The 20,870-nt window shown below is 40.5% G+C and overlaps 2 protein-coding genes across 2 annotated transcripts; one reads left to right on the forward strand and one right to left on the reverse strand.

The window, feature by feature from the left end:
• Nucleotides 1-385: 385 nt before the first annotated feature.
• On the reverse strand, nucleotides 386-20,861 carry LOC136252152 (uncharacterized). Its single transcript, XM_066044544.1, has 7 exons — nucleotides 20,711-20,861; nucleotides 6,850-7,113; nucleotides 3,692-3,769; nucleotides 2,726-3,316; nucleotides 1,682-1,939; nucleotides 802-846; nucleotides 386-751 (listed from the first exon to the last, which is right to left on the reverse strand). Exons 1-7 carry the CDS (start codon nucleotides 20,742-20,744, stop codon nucleotides 459-461), a joined length of 1,563 nt encoding a protein of 520 aa, XP_065900616.1. The 5' UTR covers nucleotides 20,745-20,861; the 3' UTR covers nucleotides 386-458.
• LOC136252153 (zinc finger BED domain-containing protein 4-like) lies at nucleotides 17,066-18,760 on the forward strand. Its single transcript, XM_066044546.1, has one exon. The coding sequence runs from the start codon at nucleotides 17,137-17,139 to the stop codon at nucleotides 18,430-18,432; it is 1,296 nt and encodes a 431-aa protein (XP_065900618.1). The 5' UTR covers nucleotides 17,066-17,136; the 3' UTR covers nucleotides 18,433-18,760.
• Nucleotides 20,862-20,870: the final 9 nt, after the last annotated feature.

Raw genomic sequence — 20,870 nt, forward strand, 5'->3', positions numbered from 1 at the left:
AAATTTTTATCAAGAGCGAACTACTCTAATAGAGCAGTCATTTACGTAAATCATACGAAAAATTTCTACACGAAAACTTTTATCCCGAAAAATCTTTGCACGAAAATAAAGCGAATTACGGTAGGTCTCCCTTATTCTATGCCCATTTACATACACCCTTTTCATATGGCCACCCAAAAGTGGGTTCAACCCGGGTTGAGAGTAACCCACATTCAACCCAGGTTCAACCCAGTTTCTGTTCACCAGCAAACCTGGTTATAGTGGTCATATGAACACGTTAACCCGGGTTGAATGTGGGTTCAACCTGGTTTAAAGTGACCATATGAAAGGGGTAATATATGTATACACTACTAATGTCAGCTATAAATCGCATTGTCAAAAATACTGCAGCTGATTAATTATAGCTATATAAAGTAATCAATCAGCATAAAATAATTGGCAAACAAGGATGTACATGTTTATTTTAAATTAGCCACTTCCTTTAAGATCTCTTCTCTAACATTTGTAAGCTCCTCTACATTCTTAAAAGCATCCAGCAGTATTGACCATGTTATAGGACTAGCACTCGCACCATGGTCCGCTTCCAGCAAATCCTCAAAGAGTTGGTCACTACATCTTTTAGGATCTCCATTTTGTTTTGCTTCTATCTTTCTTACATCAGCAGGTTTAAACTTCAATGCATAGGCAACTTTTTTCCAGTATTCTTTAATCTTTGGAACCACAATATTATATAGATCAATCATTGCTGGCTCTGAGATATCACAAATAATAAACACAAATTTTTATTAGGCTCAGACTCACCAGATTTCAACACTTCATCTAATCCATCTGGGGGTAAGGGTGGTGCTGTAGAAATTAAAGACAATCACATCATCAGTATAATAGAGAAGAATGGAAATACAAAAAGGTCAAGAAAATGTCTGGCTATAACACTGTAGTCATGTGTCTTGTTCAGAATAATATAAAAGTCAAATTTTACAACAGCTTACAAGAAATGTATAGCCATTTTAAAGACATTGTACACCCACCTGATTCCACCAAATTGCCCTTTTGATGTATTTTAATTAAAGCTGAGGCTCAACAAGCATGACATTGTGTTATGTACCAGCTTTCTCCTGTAAGAAAAAATACAGAATAGGTTCCTTGCTAGTTCAGCATGGTCTACCTTAATTTGTTTTATGTGTATATAAAATGCTTTTCATATGCAGAAAATATTTTACACAACATTTTTTGCACACTAGCTTGTACCTCAGAAATATTGGCCAAAATTTCTAAGGATTAACTGTGCAGCAATGCTATAATGCATAATGTATAGAGCGGTCATATATAATAAATTATTCAAAAATTATTTTATACAAAAATTTTCATCACAAAAAAAATTTTAATAAAGTAAAATTGTGACTGAATTTTGGGCGCACATGAAATAATTAGAATTTTCATGTTTAGTGGGTCGCTAATAAGAGCAGGGCACATTTTTGAAAATATTTCTTGTAATTTAAGGTATTGAGAATGGCTTAAAACCACCAACAAGTAGATTTGTACTATAAACATTAAGTTTGTGATTTGATCATTAAATATTTTAGGTGTCAAATGTTCCCATATGGATGATTTCCAAAATTCGATCACAATTAATTATGATACATTTTGCAGCTCCATATTAGAATATTGATTGTCTCCTTACCCGGATACAAATACAACTTTTTTCGTAAAGCGCTAACAAAGTGTGGCTGTTGTTTATATTTTCCTCCATCAAATCTGCGTTTTGCCATTTTCCTGTTGACTTCGGTTAGCATGTCAGTCAGCTGTTCTTTATCTGCCATTTTCCTAAACACCTCATCCAGCTCCAGTATGAAATATGACCCTATAAGGTTGTTACGAAATGCTGGCCTGTTAGGGATTGTGGCATAAGCTACCAGGTAATCTGACATTGTTGGTAACCCTACATGAGAATATTTGATATTACTATTTACCTACTGTACGTACAGTACATAATTATGTACACATGTCAAAAGACAAGCATGGTTTGAACATGCAGTGCATTTTATGGTACCCATGCAGGAATAGATTCATCTTATATGCAAGGTAACTATAAGATACGTAATGTGGTGCTTCATTGGCCCAGTGCAAATATAAAATGATCTACACACCATGACTTCTGCTACTTTACTAATATACTTCAACTTGGCCCAGAGGATTGCTTCTAGTGGAGTACAGATGTTGGACCAGTTTGGCAGAGAGTAAAAATTGTCAAAAACACTGAGCAGAGTATGGATCCATTCACAGCCAATATGCATACCTAATAGTTTTACTCTCAATCTACATAAGTCGCCAAAACAAACCTGAATTGCTATCAATACGGTCATATGTGACCGGGCCGGTGAAAATAGGGAATGTGGGCACAAACTACACCCCGTCACTCTACAGGGAATATCTCAGTATTGGAAAAGTATATTTCCATCTGTAACTTGCATCATGATGCCCATTAAATGCTTACTAAGTGCTGAAAATCGCAGTGCCATAGCATAGTGGTACAAAAAGTTATGAGTGATGAAACTTTGAAAAAGTAGGCAAAAATCATGTACCCACATGCCCTATTTTCACAGGCATGGTCACATATTTACTTAAATGTTTCCATACAGTGTATATATCATTATTCTGGCAGTGAAATCAGATGTTAATTGTTTAAACATGCTTGCATTTTATAATTTTTGGATAGATAACCTACCCGAGTCTACTTCATCAATGCTGGGCCCATCCGCAGCATCAACACCAGGATCTTTTTCATCACCTCTGCAAGCCTGGACAAAGAATATCTTTGGCTTGCTTATGAGAGAAGGGCAATTGCTACCATCAAAAAGATTAATAATGTGCGTGAGAGAGACAGTTTTATCTGTACCATACACCTTTTCCATCTTTTCACCATGTGTGAGAATAGCAACCAACAAGCAATTATAGCCCTTGTGATCTGATGCAGCTACTTGTCTTAGGACATGTTCCATCTCTGCTGCAGGTAAATCATCATACAACTGAACTGTAAAGCCCAGATATTCAAAAAGTCCTTGCAATGTTTTGGCATCTTCTTCTGCTCCATCTCTCTTATTCTTTCCATAAATATTCTTGTTGTTAATGATAATTCCTAGACCACGAGGATTTAAGTCAATTTTATAGACTTGTAGATCATCTCCATCAGCATCATCATCAACATCCATCAATTCTTCATCGGGTACACTTGCTGAAAATTGTCTATTGTACTGTTGGGTGGAACTATCCCTGAAGTCATTTGCCTGAGAAGCCAAGTCAGGGACAGTAGCCTCATCTATTAAAGAATTAAAGTATTGTAAATTAAGTAGGCATTAAGTGGTTCTATGCCTATATGTGACTGCGTCTGGGAAAACTAGTCTTATCGCCAATGACAGCAGTCTTTTCCATGAACACAAAGCCACATGAATGCACTATCAAATTTCACTGTCAGGCTTGTCAATGAGTGGTCTGCTTTTCCAAAGCTCAGTGGTGAGCTTTAAAAGTAGTCTGGGACCATGATGGGGCTCTTGCCAACTTGGGGAACATTCAAACATGCATGTGTTGTACTGTAATATGTACGCAACATGCACACACACAAACAGAGTACTGCAAAATTTCAGCATTACAATTTGGTGTATATTTGTACATGTGGGCAATACAGTTTACTCACCGGATTTCAGACTTGTATCTGACTGATCATGAGTTACTACCAGATGATTTGGTGGCTGAGAAGAATGCTGGTCTTGTACTGCATAGAGTAATGTGGTAATCTGATAAATAATCTGCAGAGTTGATTTATGAATGCATATATACACACACACAATGTATGTACTGGAGCTGAAATGGTACGTAGCATTGACCTTGGTGACGGAATATATGTGTGTGTATGTGTGTGTGCATGTGCGTGTGTGTGTGTACCACACTTTCACACCTCAGATCAAAGGAAAGCCTGTGAATATAATCACATATTGCACTGGTTCAGAAAAAGTTAACAAGATATATGCACTGTGAACAGTGCATATTATATAGTTATATAACGGGCACGAGCGCTCTGCCTGATTTAAACACACGAGCCTGAGGGCCATCAGGCAAGTGCGTTTATACAGGCAGAGCACGAGTGCACGTTGCATAACTGTTATGTACCACTCACCTAATAGGTGGGGAGAGTCTCACAAGACAGTATAAAGGCCAGGTTTCTAACATTGATTGTGGGTAACCAAGTTGAATGTTGCGATGACATTCCCTCGACAGTACTGCAGGCACCTGAGATAATGAAAGCTAGTACGCTATGGGTCATTAATCCACATTTGCTGTTCGATTCTCATCATGTAGTGCTCAGCATTTCAGCGTGATCAACTCAATCGCCATATAGACTAAGCACCAGACTAATCGCCATGGTGATTCTCTCAAGGGAAAACGCAGCTAATAGTCGGTTTAAGTAAACAAAACCTAACTACTAAATGATACTAGTCTAATTCTTACTATTCACACTAGCTAAACTTGAATCTAGTGGCATGACAAAATCTGGTTACCACAATCAAACATAATGGTGAGTAATATTTAGAATATACTAGTTTTATTGAGTCATTGTCGAAGTGGACTACAGTTTAATCTGGGCTAAGATGGCACCATACTAGTAAGGTGTATAAATACATTTTTATATATGTAGACTAGAATTGTGGCCACTGCGTTGGCTTTTTCGATCGCCATTGACAGCTTGGTAAACATTATACGTATTGGTGACGTTATGGCCCACAATCGACCGTTACATGTCAGGCTATAAAAGAATTCGAGTGATCTGTGAGGTGTCTTTCCACCTATTAGGTGAGGTGTCATAGCAGTCTCAGCTGCTGGCACTTGTGCATTGCCACACAAAACCGCAGCCAGTGCAATATCTGTATAAATTATTGCACTGCGGCTGGTGCATTATAACTTATAATGCATTCGTTGCAGTCTACAAAACTGCAGCCAGTGCATTATAAGTTATAATGAACTCACTGCAGTCAGCAAGAGTGTCATATACAAATTATGGCACTGGAGGGGCCTTGAACTCCTCACGCAGAGTGGTACATATCTTGTTAAGACAGTGTGTGTATTTTGTTAACTCAAGATATTGCAGTTAGGTGTGCATATATCACATTAACTCATTCCAAGAACTCCTCACATTTCTTTGATGTCTTTTGCTATCTCTTTGTGTCATTATAATAGTCACACATCTTGAGATCAATTGTGGGATTAAGTTTCATAGTCCTATTCTCAAAGCATGCTGAGGAGTTCCTTTGACTGAAATAGAGCTGTTTTTAATACAGGTGAGTTCTATAGATAATACTGTTTTGATAAGGTCTAGATATCTGTCTTGATGTTACATAACATGCGCAAAGTAGATTTAGCCATTAGAGGTAAAGTGGCAGCTATTCATGTGCAACTTTAATTTTATTCATGGACATAACTCATTCACAATTATTATACTAAATACCTGGAAGCACTTATAACAGCATAAACCAATTTTGATGTCCTATGTATGTCTCAATGTTATGTATCATGTGCTAAATAGATCAAGTCATTGGTGGTAATACTAAAGTGATATATACTCATGCAGGATCGCAATTTTATTAATGACTATGGCTTACTCGATTAGTGAATACTTGACAGTATAACAACATCATTATCAAGTCGTATTTCAATGTCCTGTGTCTCCTTGCTCACTGTATAAATCCATGATCAAAATTTTCATATGCTCATGTCGCTGTGCGTACGTACGTTTGATTTCTTAGTGCAGCAATGCCTTGCCATTATTCTTATGTTGTTTCCAGTTCCCACTACTGAAATTCACAAAGCCCAATATAAATACACTTGTAAAGCATGCCAGCAGTTTCCCACACGTGTAAGTGATTAACCCACATGGCATATATTAGTTATACTATGGGCACCCGTGCTTTGCCTGATATATATGTACACACTAACACTCGGGCCTGCAGCCCTCATGCTCATGTGCATATATTAGGCAAAGCACTTGTGCCTGTATTATGTAAAAACACTGCTACACACATGTATATAACTCCTTAAACACAGTAATTGACCAACAAATTTAAAGCTGAGCATCTGGGAAATTAAAAATTATACCATATCATTTAAAACTACCTTCATGACTTATAATTCTACCTGCATGTGATTACTTATGGTATTGCAGAACACCGATTCTACCTGCATAACCTAGGAGCATTAAGCAAGCATAATGGGATCACTGAAGAGCATGATGGATGAAAACTTTGGGAAATTCCTGAAAGCATTTTGGGATAACTTTTGTGCATATTTGACTAGGCTTGTGTCAATTATGCCGGCATAATTTCAAGCATAATAGGCTAGCAAAAGCATCAAGCATTATGCCAGCATAATAGGACAATTTTCAAGAATTTTAATTAAAATGTGCAACGCGTGTGCTAAAAATACTGCACAGCATGAACACACTGCACATTATTACTACATTTCATATCAAAAAATCCTTGCTGTGTTACTATTTTATTATTTCTTGACTGATTATTCACACTTTATAGAAATAAGATCGAGATACTCCAATGCAACAGTCAGGAAATGCAGATTATACTCTAATAAAACAGTCAGCTCTTGAGCATAATCTTGATTTTGAGAGCATAATTTTGAGCATAATAGGCTGGATTTTTGAACACTGCTCAAAAGCAAAAATAGGCAATTTTCAAAGCATAATTGGTATATTTGACTCAGGCCTAGACAGAATGGGCAGTTTAGGTGACATGATAACATACTTATGTCTTCATTTATTAGTGTCTTTACTGACTGTATAAGACTTACTTGATGACAACTTATCTAACCCTAGCGTTGGTCGAATTGTGTTAGTAATGGCAAGTTCTAGCTTGCCCCATGTGGCAGTTGTATCCATACGTAACCATTTCTTTAGTGTTTCTCTGAAGCATTCTCTGTGTTTCTGTGGATGATTAGCCTTTATGTTTTCAAGTACAGAGTCTGTCAGTCCTAACTGACCACCAATGCCCTCCCAATGAGTACAGTAGTCAGTTAGTGGTTTCTCAAGATCTCTCATCTCTGGCCTCTGGTTGCCTATATTAAACATTAATAACATTTTGATAATCATTACTTGTAGGGTTAGTGTAGGTAAATTGGCCAAAACATACTAGTATAGGCCTTCCAGGCCCTCCCATACAATAGATATGAATGCACCATATATAACTGTGCTATAAACATTTATTAGTGTCAAGGGCTTTATTAACATGAGCATGTAATGATTTAGGAGGATTGAAGCGCAGTAGCTACATAAACCACACCAACATGACACCTTGGTTGTACATTAAGTAATAGTTATACTTCAGACCACCTAGTATCCGAAGGCCCTGTGTTTTGGTGCCTGAGTTGAACAAAGGAACTACTGCAGGGCCTGAGGGTTACTAAATTACTTAGACCCCTGTGGTCTGAAGTATAACTCATTGAGACCCTTTATGTACAGTAGCTGTTGTACCTTAATCATATTGTTGACAGCTGCCTGTAACAGAGAAATATATCATTAATTATTAGAAACAAGCCATCATCACTCCACCCATAAAAACAGTCACAGGTTTAAAATTAATTGATTCTTTTCCAGTACTACCAGTGCAGGTATGTAATAATCATGAAAAAAGGATCTATGTACAGTAAGTAAACATGAAAAGGGTCTAAGTAACTTAGACACCTCCAAAATCCACCACAAAAGGGGTTAACAGTAGTTTAGGTCAGTGGAGTCCAGTCCAGGTACACATGATTCTAGTGTTCCAGCTTCCATTATTACACAGATCTGTTGCACACCATAGTCTCCATTTTAAATTAACAGGCCTGTCACACACTACATTATAGTGTGCAACAGACCTGTTAATGTGTGTAATAATCATAAACCTTGGTAATTTTCTGCAGACAAAGCTGCTGATTAGTAAATTACTTTGTAAAGTAACTAATGTGCTTGTTTGTTGGATGCAGCCAACATAATTCCAAAACTCAGTACACATGGGATATTAGTACAGGTAAACTACATGTAGTTACTTCTCTTAGGTAACTATCACAACTCTGAGACTCAGGCATGTAGTGCCAAATTCCTACCATAAGCTGGTCTGGAGCCTAACTCAAAACTACTTACTTTAGTCCAATGTAACTCCATGAGTTCCTCTTCCATTTTGAAAACAACCTTTTTCCAGCTTCACCAGCCCCCCCACCCATGCAAAAAAAACTATTTAAAGAAAACCGACTATGGGCTGTTTGCTATTTTTACAGTGAGTTTCCTGGAAGGTAAGGAATTATAAAACATGTGAAAAATATGGTAGCTAAACTCCATTGGAAAGCTGAATAATAAAAAGTAATAAGCATTGAGAATGCTTTTGTCTGAGCCTGGTCACATCTACTAAACATGGCTGTAATGTTTAGTTCAGACTCAATGATATGACTGAGATCACTTCATACCAATGAACTGGACAAAAATATGCTATAGTTAGGTGATAAAGGTGGAGAAAGATCAAGCACTCCTACAATAGCTGCTGGAAAGTGTCACCGTGGGCTCTGGCCCTGCTTACTACAGCCATAGACTCTATTATGTGTGGTAGTAATGCTGTCTAGTAGTAACATTTGAGTAGAAAACTCAGGGTGCTAAAACTCAGGCCTGTTCAGCCTGAATTATTGAGAATTTTTTTACCAAGGCAGCTGCCTCGGTTGCCTCAATGGTAGCTATGCCACTGTTCAGTCATTGAATGCTATATCTCCTTTTCATACAAGAATTCTTAAATACAATAATATTGCTTTGTTGGAAATTCCCTCAATCAAAAGACTAAATGCCAGTATTGGCTGGACCACTTTTCAGCTACTTGAATTTACATGAAAAGATCGAGATATTCTAATAGAGCAGTCAACGTAATATACTCTAATAGAGCATTCAGTACAGCTTATAGCTACTGCTCTCATTACAGTGCTTGGTCTAAATCTTATATGTTAATTGTTACTTTTCAAACTGAGTTCCAGTGAGACAACTGCATGGTATTGCATTGAGCTAATTGATCATTGCATATCATGCATTAACAGTTACAAATACTGCCTCCACGTGCCATTTCAAAGCATGTATTTTCAAAATTTTCCTTGAGGGAGCATGCCCCCTACTTCCTAGCTTGACATGCTTAGCACATGTAGTTGAGTACCACATGAAAGAGATAGCTACAAAATATCACATCACTGAGATCAATAAAAGTAGATAGCCTCCATACATTGCAGTCCATCAATGGCCTGACCATGCAAAATATCTTCGGCAGAGTAAGTCAGTTTTTTGTGTTGAGTATACGTAATAATTGAAGCATAGCAGAGCATTACTTATGACATGTAGAAAAATATTCTGAAACAGTTTCTTCCTTTCCACCAGAGAGTCAACCTGCAAATGCTGTACCACCGATACTTGAAAGTTTTTGTGAGTCAGAAGCAGACTCTCTCAACTTTGCCTCGGTAAAATGTTTTTCCTGGCTACGCCACTGCTGAGTACACATATAACATAGCTATAGAAAAAGTTAGGCCAAACAAAGTAGATTCCTTGTTTCTCATCAACCACAACCACACTTACTTTCAGTCATTCAGGTGGTGGTCATTACTGATTATCAAAAGAAGTACAGTATTCTGGCAACAACAGCTTATTGCGATTGCATTACCAAAAATAATGAATTTTGAAGTGGCAGTATAAAAACTATTGGTGTGTGAGAGTGACGAAAAACAAAAAAATCAACTTTGGCTGGCCTTGATAGCCTGGTGCAGCCATTTCTTGGAAAAACAACATGTAGCTGACTTCCGTCTTGTTGGGACTGTCATTTCAGTGATGACTGTGTAAGATCCACGACAATAAGCACGATGAGTCTTTTAACTGTGTCCACAGAAAACACGAGGCAACACTTACCATTCACGTGATCAGGGAGGAGGCGGTATTTAGAATACAATAACTAAAATACATGGGTGAAACTACTACATACCTCCCCCCTTAAAACAAACACTATTACAATAAACAATGTTGTGCAAATGCATGAAAATGTGTGTGGTGTCAGTATCCATAATAGTCAACAGGTCTTACAACTCTTCCACTCCTAGTAGTGATGGGTGGTCCAGGCTGAGGAGCGGCTGGTGACTCATCATGAATAGCAGGGGCTGGGTGGTCATCACAATAGTATTGAAATAATGGGGTGCTCCATTGTCCTACTGGTTCACAGCATTCGGTTCTTGAGTCAGGTCTCAGAAGTGGTCTCACTCTGTTCACATGAACCACCCTCTCTTTGTTGTCCATTTTTATCTTCACATTCAGAGGCCCCTTCCACTCTGTCACTATCCAGGGTCCAGTCCAATGTGGGTCTGGTTTGCCTCTGGCGGGGTTGTCCAGTAGCACTTCCTGTCCAGTTTGTAATTTAACAGGTTCCTTACTTCGGTAACTTTGAAACTGTTTGTTGGCCATCTCTATGGTATTAGCCTCCACCAACTCTCTGAGTTCCAATAGCTTCAACTGAAGAAGAGAACTGCAGTCTGGTGGATCCAGATGTGATATCATGCCGGATGTTGGAATGTTCAGAGGTGGAGGATTTGATCCAAACAGGATTTCATATGGAGACAAGCCTGTGGTGGCATGCTTGGTTGTTCTGTACATGTGTAGGAGCAACTAAAGGTGCTCTTCCCAGTCTTCTACCTTATGAACCAGACCACGGAGCAGGTTAAGTATCGATCTGTTCATTCGCTCCACTAGTCCATTGCCTATGGGATGATAGGGTGTTGTGCGGGATTTGGCCACTCCAAATGCTTTGCAAAGCTCGCTGAGGATTTGGCTCTCAAAGTTTTTGCCTTGGTCGGAATGCAGCCTCTGGGGAGGACCAACCAGTGTGGAAACCTGATCCTTCAAGGCACGCACAATCTTGCCTGCAGTCTGATCTGACAAGGGTATGGCAAATGGCCACTTGGAGAAGTAATCCTGCATAACTAGCATGTACTGGTTCCCTTGGCGGGACATTGGCACCTTAAGAATATCAACCACTACTAGTTCCCATGGTCGGCTTGCCACTACTGGGTGTAATGGAGCTGGTTGGGTACTGACCGCTTTGGTGCATTGACATGTGACACAATGTGTGCAGTAGTTGTGTATATCCTTACCTATTCCAACCCAGTAAGCACCTTCAGACAGTCGTGCCATTGTTCTCTCAGTGCCCTGGTGGCCAGCCTTGTCATGGGCGTTCTTCAATAGCTGTCTTCGTAATGAAGTTGGGACGACCAGGAGTAGTTTCTCAGATGGCATGGTGGGAGTCTTCACTTTACAGTATAATACAGACTGATGGAGAGTCAGCTGGGACCAGATCTGGTAATATCACTTGAGAGGGAACTTTCTCCAGTTACCAGAGAGTGTTGGAGCTATTTTGGATGTCATCTGCTGAAGGACTGTCTTTAGTACTGGGTCTGATTGTTGAGCTGATGCAATCACTGTGGTATCCAGTTCATTACTGATGGCTACAATGGTGACAGGTTTGCGGGAGAGAGCATCGGCGTGTTGATTGTTGGGTCCCCGACGATAGACAATGGAAAAGTCAAATCCTCTCAATTGCAGAGCCCACCTCTCCAGCTTCTGGGAGCATGCATGGCTGGGTCACTTTGACTGCAACCACTCTAAGGGCTTGTGGTCGGTCTCAACGATAAAGTGTGCTCCAACCAGGTAGTGTTGTAGCTTGTGAGTTGCCCAGACAATGGCCAAACACTCCTTCTCGGTCGTTGAGTAGCTACGCTCTGGTTAGGCTAAAGTACGACTAGCATACTCAATCACTGTTCCCAGGGCAGTAGACAGGACTGCACCGAGGCCGGTGTCTGATGCATCAGTGGAGAGCACGAACGTGTCATGACGCCTGGGGTAGTCAAGTATGGGTGGGCTAACTAATGCATGTTTAAGTGTATCAAAGGCTGTGTCTTCCCACTTAAACTGGACATGTTTACTTGTGAGTGCAGTAAGGGGACTAGCAATGTGTGCAAAATTTGCAACAAAGCAGCAGTAAAAATTAGCTAGACCAAGGAATGCTCGAAGTTCCTTAGTGGTCTTTGGTACAGGCCAAGTTGAGATGGTCTCAGATTTCTCTGAGGAGGGAGCTACGCCCTTAGCTGAGTACTCAAACCCTAGGTGGGTGGTGGTGGTTTTCCCAAAGAAGCACTTGGACCCACGGAGCGTGAAGCCAGCTTTTGATAACTGGGCGAGGACTTTCTTAAGGTCGGCTACATGTGTGCTCATATCATCAGAAAAAACAATGCAGTCATCTACATAGTTGTCAACACAGTCCTTGCAGTCCTGCAGGATGTTGTCTAGGCCTCTCGGGCAGGTTTGTGTTGCACCGGTTAGACCATAGGGAATTCTGGTAAATTCCCACAGTCCGTAACCTGGTCCTGGGCAGAATGCGGTCTTCTCAATTGATTGTGGCTCCATGGGTAACTGCCAGTAGGCACTGCGGAGGTCAAGTTTTGAAAAGACCTTCTTGCCAGCCAGCTTCTGTTGGGGCCCTTCGGCACGAGGAACAGGATAGGAGTCCTTCTTGGTGACACTGTTCAACTGCACATAGTCAACACAAATCCTGACTTCTCCTGAGGGCTTGGGGACACAGACTGCCGGAGCACACCAAGGACTGGTGCTGGGTCTGATGATACCTTCTTGAGCCATTTCTTGGAGTTGTTGGTGGACTCGTTCAGCATAATGAAATGGAATCGGGTGGGATGGGACTTTGACAGGTGGTGCAGTACCTGTGTCAATAGTGTGCTGTGTAGTGTTTGTGCATCCAAGTTCTTGTAAAAAAAGGGACTTATATTCATGTAGTACGTGTTTAAGCGCAGGGTGAATGTCAGTGGGCATGTCTAGTGTGGGTAAGCTCCCATCTGTGCATGGTGTAGGGTTTGCCTGGGGGCATTCGTCATCCATGGTTATGGTGTGGAGCGGCTGAGGAGTTGTCTTTGTGGGCAGTAACTGCAAGACCTCCTCTGGGTTTTGGGCTCGCTTAAACATACATTCCTTAAAGTCCAACACATAACCATGGTTCATCAGGAAGTCGCACCCTAGAAGTACTGGCGTGGATAAATGGTCAACAACTACAAATGTGTGAGTGGTGGAGAATTTTCCCAGGTTAATTGTCAATGTGGCAGGGTGTGATGTCTCTCCCATCAGCATTGACTAGTCTAGTTGTATGTGCAGATGTAATGTGTGCATGGGCAGCATGCAGTCTTGAGACTACTGAGCAGGATGCCCCCGAGTCAAGCAATATTAGGATCTCACGATTGTTAAGCATGCCATGTGTGCATGCCACCCTGTTGGTGTTGTGTGTGAGTGTGGGAACAGTATGCACATGTGTGTTTGTGCATGGTGTATGCGTGACTGTGTGAGCACTCACCGGCCTCGGGGGATGCCCCCTGCTCGTGGGATCTGGGCACCCCCTTGTCCGTTTCCCTGGCTCCGTCACTCCCTGGCCACATGTCCTGTCTTCCCACAATTGAAACATTCGACCATTCTCCGTGAACGGCAGTTCCTTGCCATGTTGCCAGGTCGACCACAATTAAAACAGCATATAGCTGGTTGAGGTACTGTTAGATGGCTGGTGAGGATGGCCAGTTGCTCAGTCACTTGTAACAAAGACTTCTCCACTGTGTCCAGGCGATCGCTTTCACTTCTGATGGAGCTCACAGGGTGGGGGACATTGTTTCGACTGTAGATCAGTTGGAGTTCTCGTGCCTTGGCAATAGTAGCTGAATAGTTGCCTCTAGGTTGGAGCTTCAGCTGAAAGGACACTTCATCCGGTAGAGCGTTAATAAGGTGGAAACGCAGTTCTGCTTCGCGGGTAGCTGCTGGAAGCCCTGGTGAGGCTTGATCGAGGAGCTTTTCTAGGTCCCTGGCTAGTTTGTCGATGCTCTCTACCCCCTCACGGAGTCGCCGTTGAGAGAGTTGCTCCCGGGCGGCAAGGCGGTGTTGTCTGAGTCAGGGTTCAACCTGTCCAGAATGGTCTTCTTCAGCTTATCGTAAGACTCCTTGTCGTCATCGCCGAGGGATTCATAGATAGCCCACAATTGGCCGCGGAGCAGTGTTGGGAGGCGCAATAGTTGTTTGGTGGAATTCCACTCGTTAGCAGCAGCGCACAGTTCAAAGCGCTTAAACCAGGATCTCGCGTCCTCATGCTGCAAAGGTCCCGGCACACAAATACTACCGTTACTTGCCATCTCGTCTGTCCCGGGTTTCGGCACCAATGTAAGATGCACGACAATAAGCACGATGAGTCTCTTAACTGTGTCCACAGAAAACACGAGGCAACACTTACCATTCACGTGATCAGGGAGGAGGCGGTATTTAGTAGTGTTGGGAGATATATCGATACTGTATCAATATCGTTTGATATTTGCTGATATCGACAAGTATCGATAAATTTTTAAAAATTCGATATGTCGATACGATATCTCACGTGATCTGTATTCAATGCGCTAATAAATCCAGTGCGGCTGGGCATAGTGGTTTGATGCTTTCACTGCTTTTGTGCTTTGTTTATTTCGTTGCTTACAGTGTTTTACTTTTGCTGGTTTTCAAGCAGCTATTTTATGGTTCAAGGCGCACTTGAGGTTTTACTTTTGCTGTTATTGTTTAGTGCAGCAGCATCCGCTCCTTTGCAAAGGAAGCTCAAGGGGTGGCCGCGCCAGATTAGCGGTTCTTGTCAAGATTCTTACAGGATATCAAGTATGGCAGAACAGCCTGAGGAGCAACCTGAGTTAATGGCCATATCTAGTTACACAGCTGCGGCACACTTGGCGGCACACTTGGCGGCACACTTGGCGGCACATTCTAGTAGTGACTCTACCTCTGCACGCTCTACCTCTACCAAGAAACAAAGTTTAGTGTGGTCTTATTTCAGAGAGTCAGCAACACATTCAGTTGACAAGGAGGCAATCAGTATGTAACAAGTGCGAAGACAAGGTGTCTACTTGTGGAAATACTACAAATATGGTAAAGGTTAGTACAACATTAACTAGCTATAGCTAATGGTACTGAGCTATACACTGGTAATGTATGTATTGTTACAAGACAAGTTATGCTTGTTTAATAGTATAGCTGTTGCAGGATTGGGCAGAGTTTCCTGCTCTGCCCACAGAATGTTGATTGGCATGAATGGCAAGTAATGATTTTATTGACAGTGTCAACTGTTTGGTTATTATAATTCTAATAGGTGCTTTCATCATCATAAAAGACTTGTAGCCATTATTCATTGTTTACCAATGATTGCTTGCTATGATGCTATAGGTAAAAGGGAGGAGTTGTGCCTGTGTGTAACTCTAAGTGTGGTCAATCACAAAATGCATTGCTTGTATGATTGGTTGCCATATGCATGGCCTTCGTTAAAACCCGGAACTGACCGGACCGGACCGGACCAGAAGTTTATTGTTGAGGAGCACGTATCCAACTAAAATAAATTTCGGTGCGCTTGCAAAGGATACAGGACGTGGACTCTGTTCTTCATTTGCACTCAGGGCACGATTGTCTACTGATATCCAGAGTGGCTGATGGTGATTTCGAAGCAAATATAGTTGTATACTGGTATTTATACAAGCCAGTTTGCGAAGCGGAAACGTAGCGTATTACAAGGACTGGATACTCTCACCGTAGCTAACAATGGTGGCGAGATACAAGCTAGCTACTGTAAGACTGGTCACAAATAATATACCTGGGCTGATCTATATACCGTACGCAAGGAAATTTATACGTAAGAGAATTTGACGAATCAGGTTTGATTAGTCAAAATTTTCTTAAGTCAAAATTTCCTTGCGTACGGTATGTATACAGATCAGTCCAGTTAGCTATATTATCTATGACCAGTCTTGGCTAGCTTGTATCTCGCCACCATTGTTAGCTACGGTGAGAGTATCCAGTCCTTGTAATACGCTACATTTCCGCTTTGCAAACTGGCTTGTATAAATACCAGTATACGACTATATTTGCTTCAAAATCCCCATCAGCCACTCTGGATATCAGTAGACAATCATGCCCTGAGTGCAAATGAAGAACAGAGTCCACGTCCTGTATCCCTTGCAAGCGTACCAAAATTTATTTTAGTTGGATACGTGCTCAACAATAAAATTCAGGTCCGGTCTGGTCCGTTCCGGGTTTTAACGAAGGCCCATATGCATGGTGTTGTTTACAAATGTGGGGCTCCATCAGTCTGAACTTTAATTGTGCCTCACTGTGGGCCATTGGGTTGCAAAGTGTTTACTGAATGTTGTCACTAATCTTGCAGCACCTTTCTTACCACCACAAAGAGGAGTATGAGGAACTACTACAGCAACCATATCAAAACTTGTGTCAAGTTTACCGCAAAAATTAAATTACGCGTATACGAAAATTTGACTCTAAGTTACCAGTAGAATCTCTCTTCTTACTTGATATAAAATACATTACTACAAACCTCAGTCCACTAGAACCCCTGTTGCATCGAGTAGCATCCGTAAAGTAGCTCTCTGGAAAGTAGGTATTTCGTGTGTCCATTCAAATATATGGAGTTTTTGTTACAAACGTTTAACCCTTCAGAGCACTGGCAAATACTGTCGCAATCCACATAAATTTTACACCAACCTGTTGCTGCTAGACTGCTCTAAATAATGCTACCCGTTTTAATGGGGATTTCCCCATGTGTGACTTAGAATCATCGCGATAAATGAGCCATGCGCAATCATCAATACGCAATGTATGGGAGTTATTTGCAATCAACGGACTTCAGCCTGAAAGAGCAGTGACTTCCCGGTTGAATTGTGATAAAATTGTATTGAACAAAAGAAAGCTGAAGGTTAGAAATTGTTAATTCCACCCGTTTTTTTTGGGAAAGTCTAATGTGTAAGGTGTAGCGAACCTTTACGCTTTAAAAACATGTGTTTTGCGTACAAAATGTATTGAAAAAACGAAATACGCATATGGCTTCATTTGACAAAATGTACAGACTAGTTTTGATATGCAACAGGCTGCACAAGCTAATAAAAAACAAAAGTTATCATCACGCCACAAGCAGATTTCACTGATGCAGAGCTTCAGTCAAACAGCTGGTTATGGAAGTATGTCACTTGTTGCATTTACGTAGCAATGATTACATGTATTTTACGGAAGATTCACTGCGTCGTAAGGCTATTGACAAAGCCCTAGTGAAAATGCTAGCTATTGATATGCAACCTGGTAGCATTGTTGAAGATAAGGGATTCCAAGACTTTCTTAAAGTAATTGATCCTAAGTACATTCCTCCTAGCCGCCGTACTATAATGAGAGACCATTTGCCTGGATTATATAGAAATGCTACAGAAAAATTGCATACTCAACTTATGAAAGTGGAATACTGCTCTATAACTACGAATTTGTGGACCTCCCAAGCTACCATGGGGTATATAACTGTAACCTGCCACTTTCTCACAGATGACTGGGAGTTAAAATCAGTTGTGCTAGAAACTGTTCAAATTGAGGACTCACACACTGCCGAGAACATTGCTTCCACACTTCTTTGTATTACAGATAAATGGAATATTACAGATAAAATTTGCTGTGCCATAACAGATAATGCAAGCAACATAGTTGCAGCAATACAGCACAATAAGTGGAATCATTTGCCTTGCTTTGCACATACTTTAAACCTAATAGTCAGTAATTCTCTCCAAGATGTTCCTGAAGTGGCAGCTTTGCTGCAACGCTGCAAACACATTGTGACCTATTTTCATAGGAGTACTAAAGCAACCGATAAACTCACATCTATTCAGAGCCGTCTTAATATTGATAACCATAAATTGATACAGGAAGTGGAAACCCGCTGGAATTCATCGTTTTACATGCTTGAAAGGATTATAGAGCAGGAAGAAGCTGCACGAACAACTTTGTGTCTACTAAATAGGAATGATCTAACAATTTCTAGTGAAGAAATTGAGGTAATGAAAGTAATTGTAGAGATATTGCAACCTTTTGAAGCTGTTACCAGAGAAATATCTGCTGATTCTTATATTTCAGGCTCAAAAATTATCCCATTATCAAGAGCACTGCAGAGACTTACTTGTTCTTCTAAAAAATTGGAAGTGCAAAACCTTAAAGACAATCTGTTACAAAGAATGAATAGAAAGTTCTTGAATATAGAAGATAACATGTTACTAGCTGCTCCAACACTGTTAGATCCTAGATTTAAAAAGATAGCATTTTCAGATTTTGGAAATGCAGCAAAGGTCACACAGTATATTATTCGTGAAATAGCTGCATCACTGAGACTGGATGATAGTGATTCAACTGACAGTACAGAAGTCGAAGTCATTGTTAAAGACGCATCACCTACTGATGAAAGCGGATTGTGGGATTTTTTGATCAACAAGTAACACAAGCTTCTACAAGAACCTCGCTCAGCTCAGAACTGACAATACAAATGCAACAGTATCTATGACTGAACAATATTGAAAGAAAAGATGATCCTTTACATTGGTGGAAGAGAAATAGTGCATCTTATCCACATGCTTCCAGATTAGCTAAGAAGTATCTTGCAATTCCTGGAACATCTGTACCTTCTGAGCGAATATTTAGCAAGGCCGGGCAAGTTATTTCTCAAAGAAGAAATAGACTGAAGCCAAAACATGTAAACATGTTCATCTTTTTGAACAACAACTTGCACATGTAACATTAGTGTTGTTTGTTATACATATCGTATCGAAAAGTATCAGTATCGCTCATATTTTTTAGTATGGTATCAATATCGTATCGTTTTAAAATTCCAGATATTGCCCAACACTAGTATTTAGAATACAATAACTAAAATACATGAGTGAAACTACTACAACTGGACCATTGTTCAGCATTAATCTAGTTTGCTTAGAATTTAGTATGTACGTATCCTCATGCAGGAACTTTACATGTGCACGCAGTTAGCAAACAATTATGGCTGTTGCCATTGTTCCGGCAGTCACATGAATAAAAATAAAACTTAGACAAAAAAGGTTCTCAAATGAAAAAAAAAGAAAATCACAAAATGCCTTGAGCAAGAATCGAACCCGGGACCTCCAGCGCTTGAGCCCAGAGTCCTACCCATTGTGCTACGTGCCTCCCAGCTACCCAACTGCCTTAGTTTCTACCATATATGTCTCCGAATTGAGTAATTTCTATATTATATATATTGAAGGTGAAGAAGAAACTAAAACTGAACCCAACCCTAACACTAGAACTACTTTTCACGTCCCCTAAGTTGAATGCTCGGGGCAACCTACTAGACGCGTTCCCTAAAGTCGAATACTCGGGGTTACCTACTAGACGTGTGCCCTAAAGTCGAATACTCAGAGCATACCATGCAACTAGTGTGCTTGATAGGGGCTCTTGGAAACAGTGGAAATGGAAACCGGAAACGGAAAGTGGAAATGGAAATGGTCAAATTGTTATATAAATGTACCCTAGAGTGAAACCCTTGCTTAGTGGCCACCTCTTAAAGACCACCTTCTTATAAAGACCACCTCTGTACAAAGACCACATTGTAATTAGATCCCAAAGATGGCTAAGGACCACTTTGTGGTCACCTTTGATCTAATATTTGGTAAGCTTCAAACATGTATTTCATGACTCATATCAATGTTATCTCTGTTCACACTTCACTCAAGTCATATACCATCATCACTTAGTTTGTACAAGCATAGATAATACTATGGTACCAGAATGTGTCATACAATAAAATTCCATGCAAGTAAAACATAGCTAGTACACTACAACCTACTGTATCAACGAAGAGCCTAATCTTTTTAGCTTTTTTGATAAAGTGGTCTGACATAAGATGTTTGGAACCTAGCTATTATTGCAATGTGAAGAGGTGGTCTTTGTAAAGAGGTAATTGTTATAAAAAGTTCCTTAGCCATATTTGAGATCTAATTATGTGGTCTTTGTACAGAGGTGGTCTTTATAATAAGGTAGTGTTTAAGAGGTGGCCACTAAACAAAGGTTTTACTCTAGGGTACATTTATACGCTGTTAAAAATAAAGAGTAACCACCACTCTGAGAATTCCCAGTGTAGGGAGGATTTAACACCCCATGGAGAGTAACCAACACTCTGAAGAGAATAACCATTACTCTGAAGAGTAAGTGACACCACCTTCAGAGCATGTGTTACTCCCCAGTTACTCCTTTGGAGTAATGGTTACTCTCCAGGGGTGTTAAATCCTCCCTACACTGGGAACTCCTTGAGAGTTGTGGTTACTCTTCATTTTAACAGTGTATGACAATTTGACCATTTCCGTTTTCCATTTCCAGTTTCCATTTCCAGTTTCCATTTCCACTGTTTCCAATTGCCCGCTTGATAGTGAGAAATCTAGTGGACTGCCGGAACAATAGGACTGACAAAATATTTCGGGCTGCCGGAACAATAGCCTTGACAATAGCAACTTCGAACAATTATTCGTATGAAAATTAACACAAAGGCTTTATAATTAATATAGCTAGCTAATTATTAAATGTACTTATTGATTATTATCCGCAACCCAAATCACATCATTATCAATCCAGCCAGAGCTGATCTTTTCTAGTCAGGACAGGACGAAGGACCGATTACTGAGCCGACGCCTGAGTGGTGATGAACCAGTTTTTGTGACAAGTATTAGTATATTTTAACATCGTTGAACTTACGAGGCATTCCTAGACTGACCACACCATCAGCCATAAGTAGCTACAGGAATATCCAATAGCTCGTCTGAGTGTTCTTCAATGATAGACTACGTAGTCTAGCTCTATAGGCCTCCACCCTTGTTACTAAGGGGCTACACAGCTCAGTGGTTGTTTTTATAAT

This window comes from Dysidea avara, chromosome 4 (genome assembly GCF_963678975.1).
Source record: "Dysidea avara chromosome 4, odDysAvar1.4, whole genome shotgun sequence".
Classification (NCBI taxonomy): Eukaryota; Metazoa; Porifera; class Demospongiae; order Dictyoceratida; family Dysideidae; genus Dysidea; species Dysidea avara.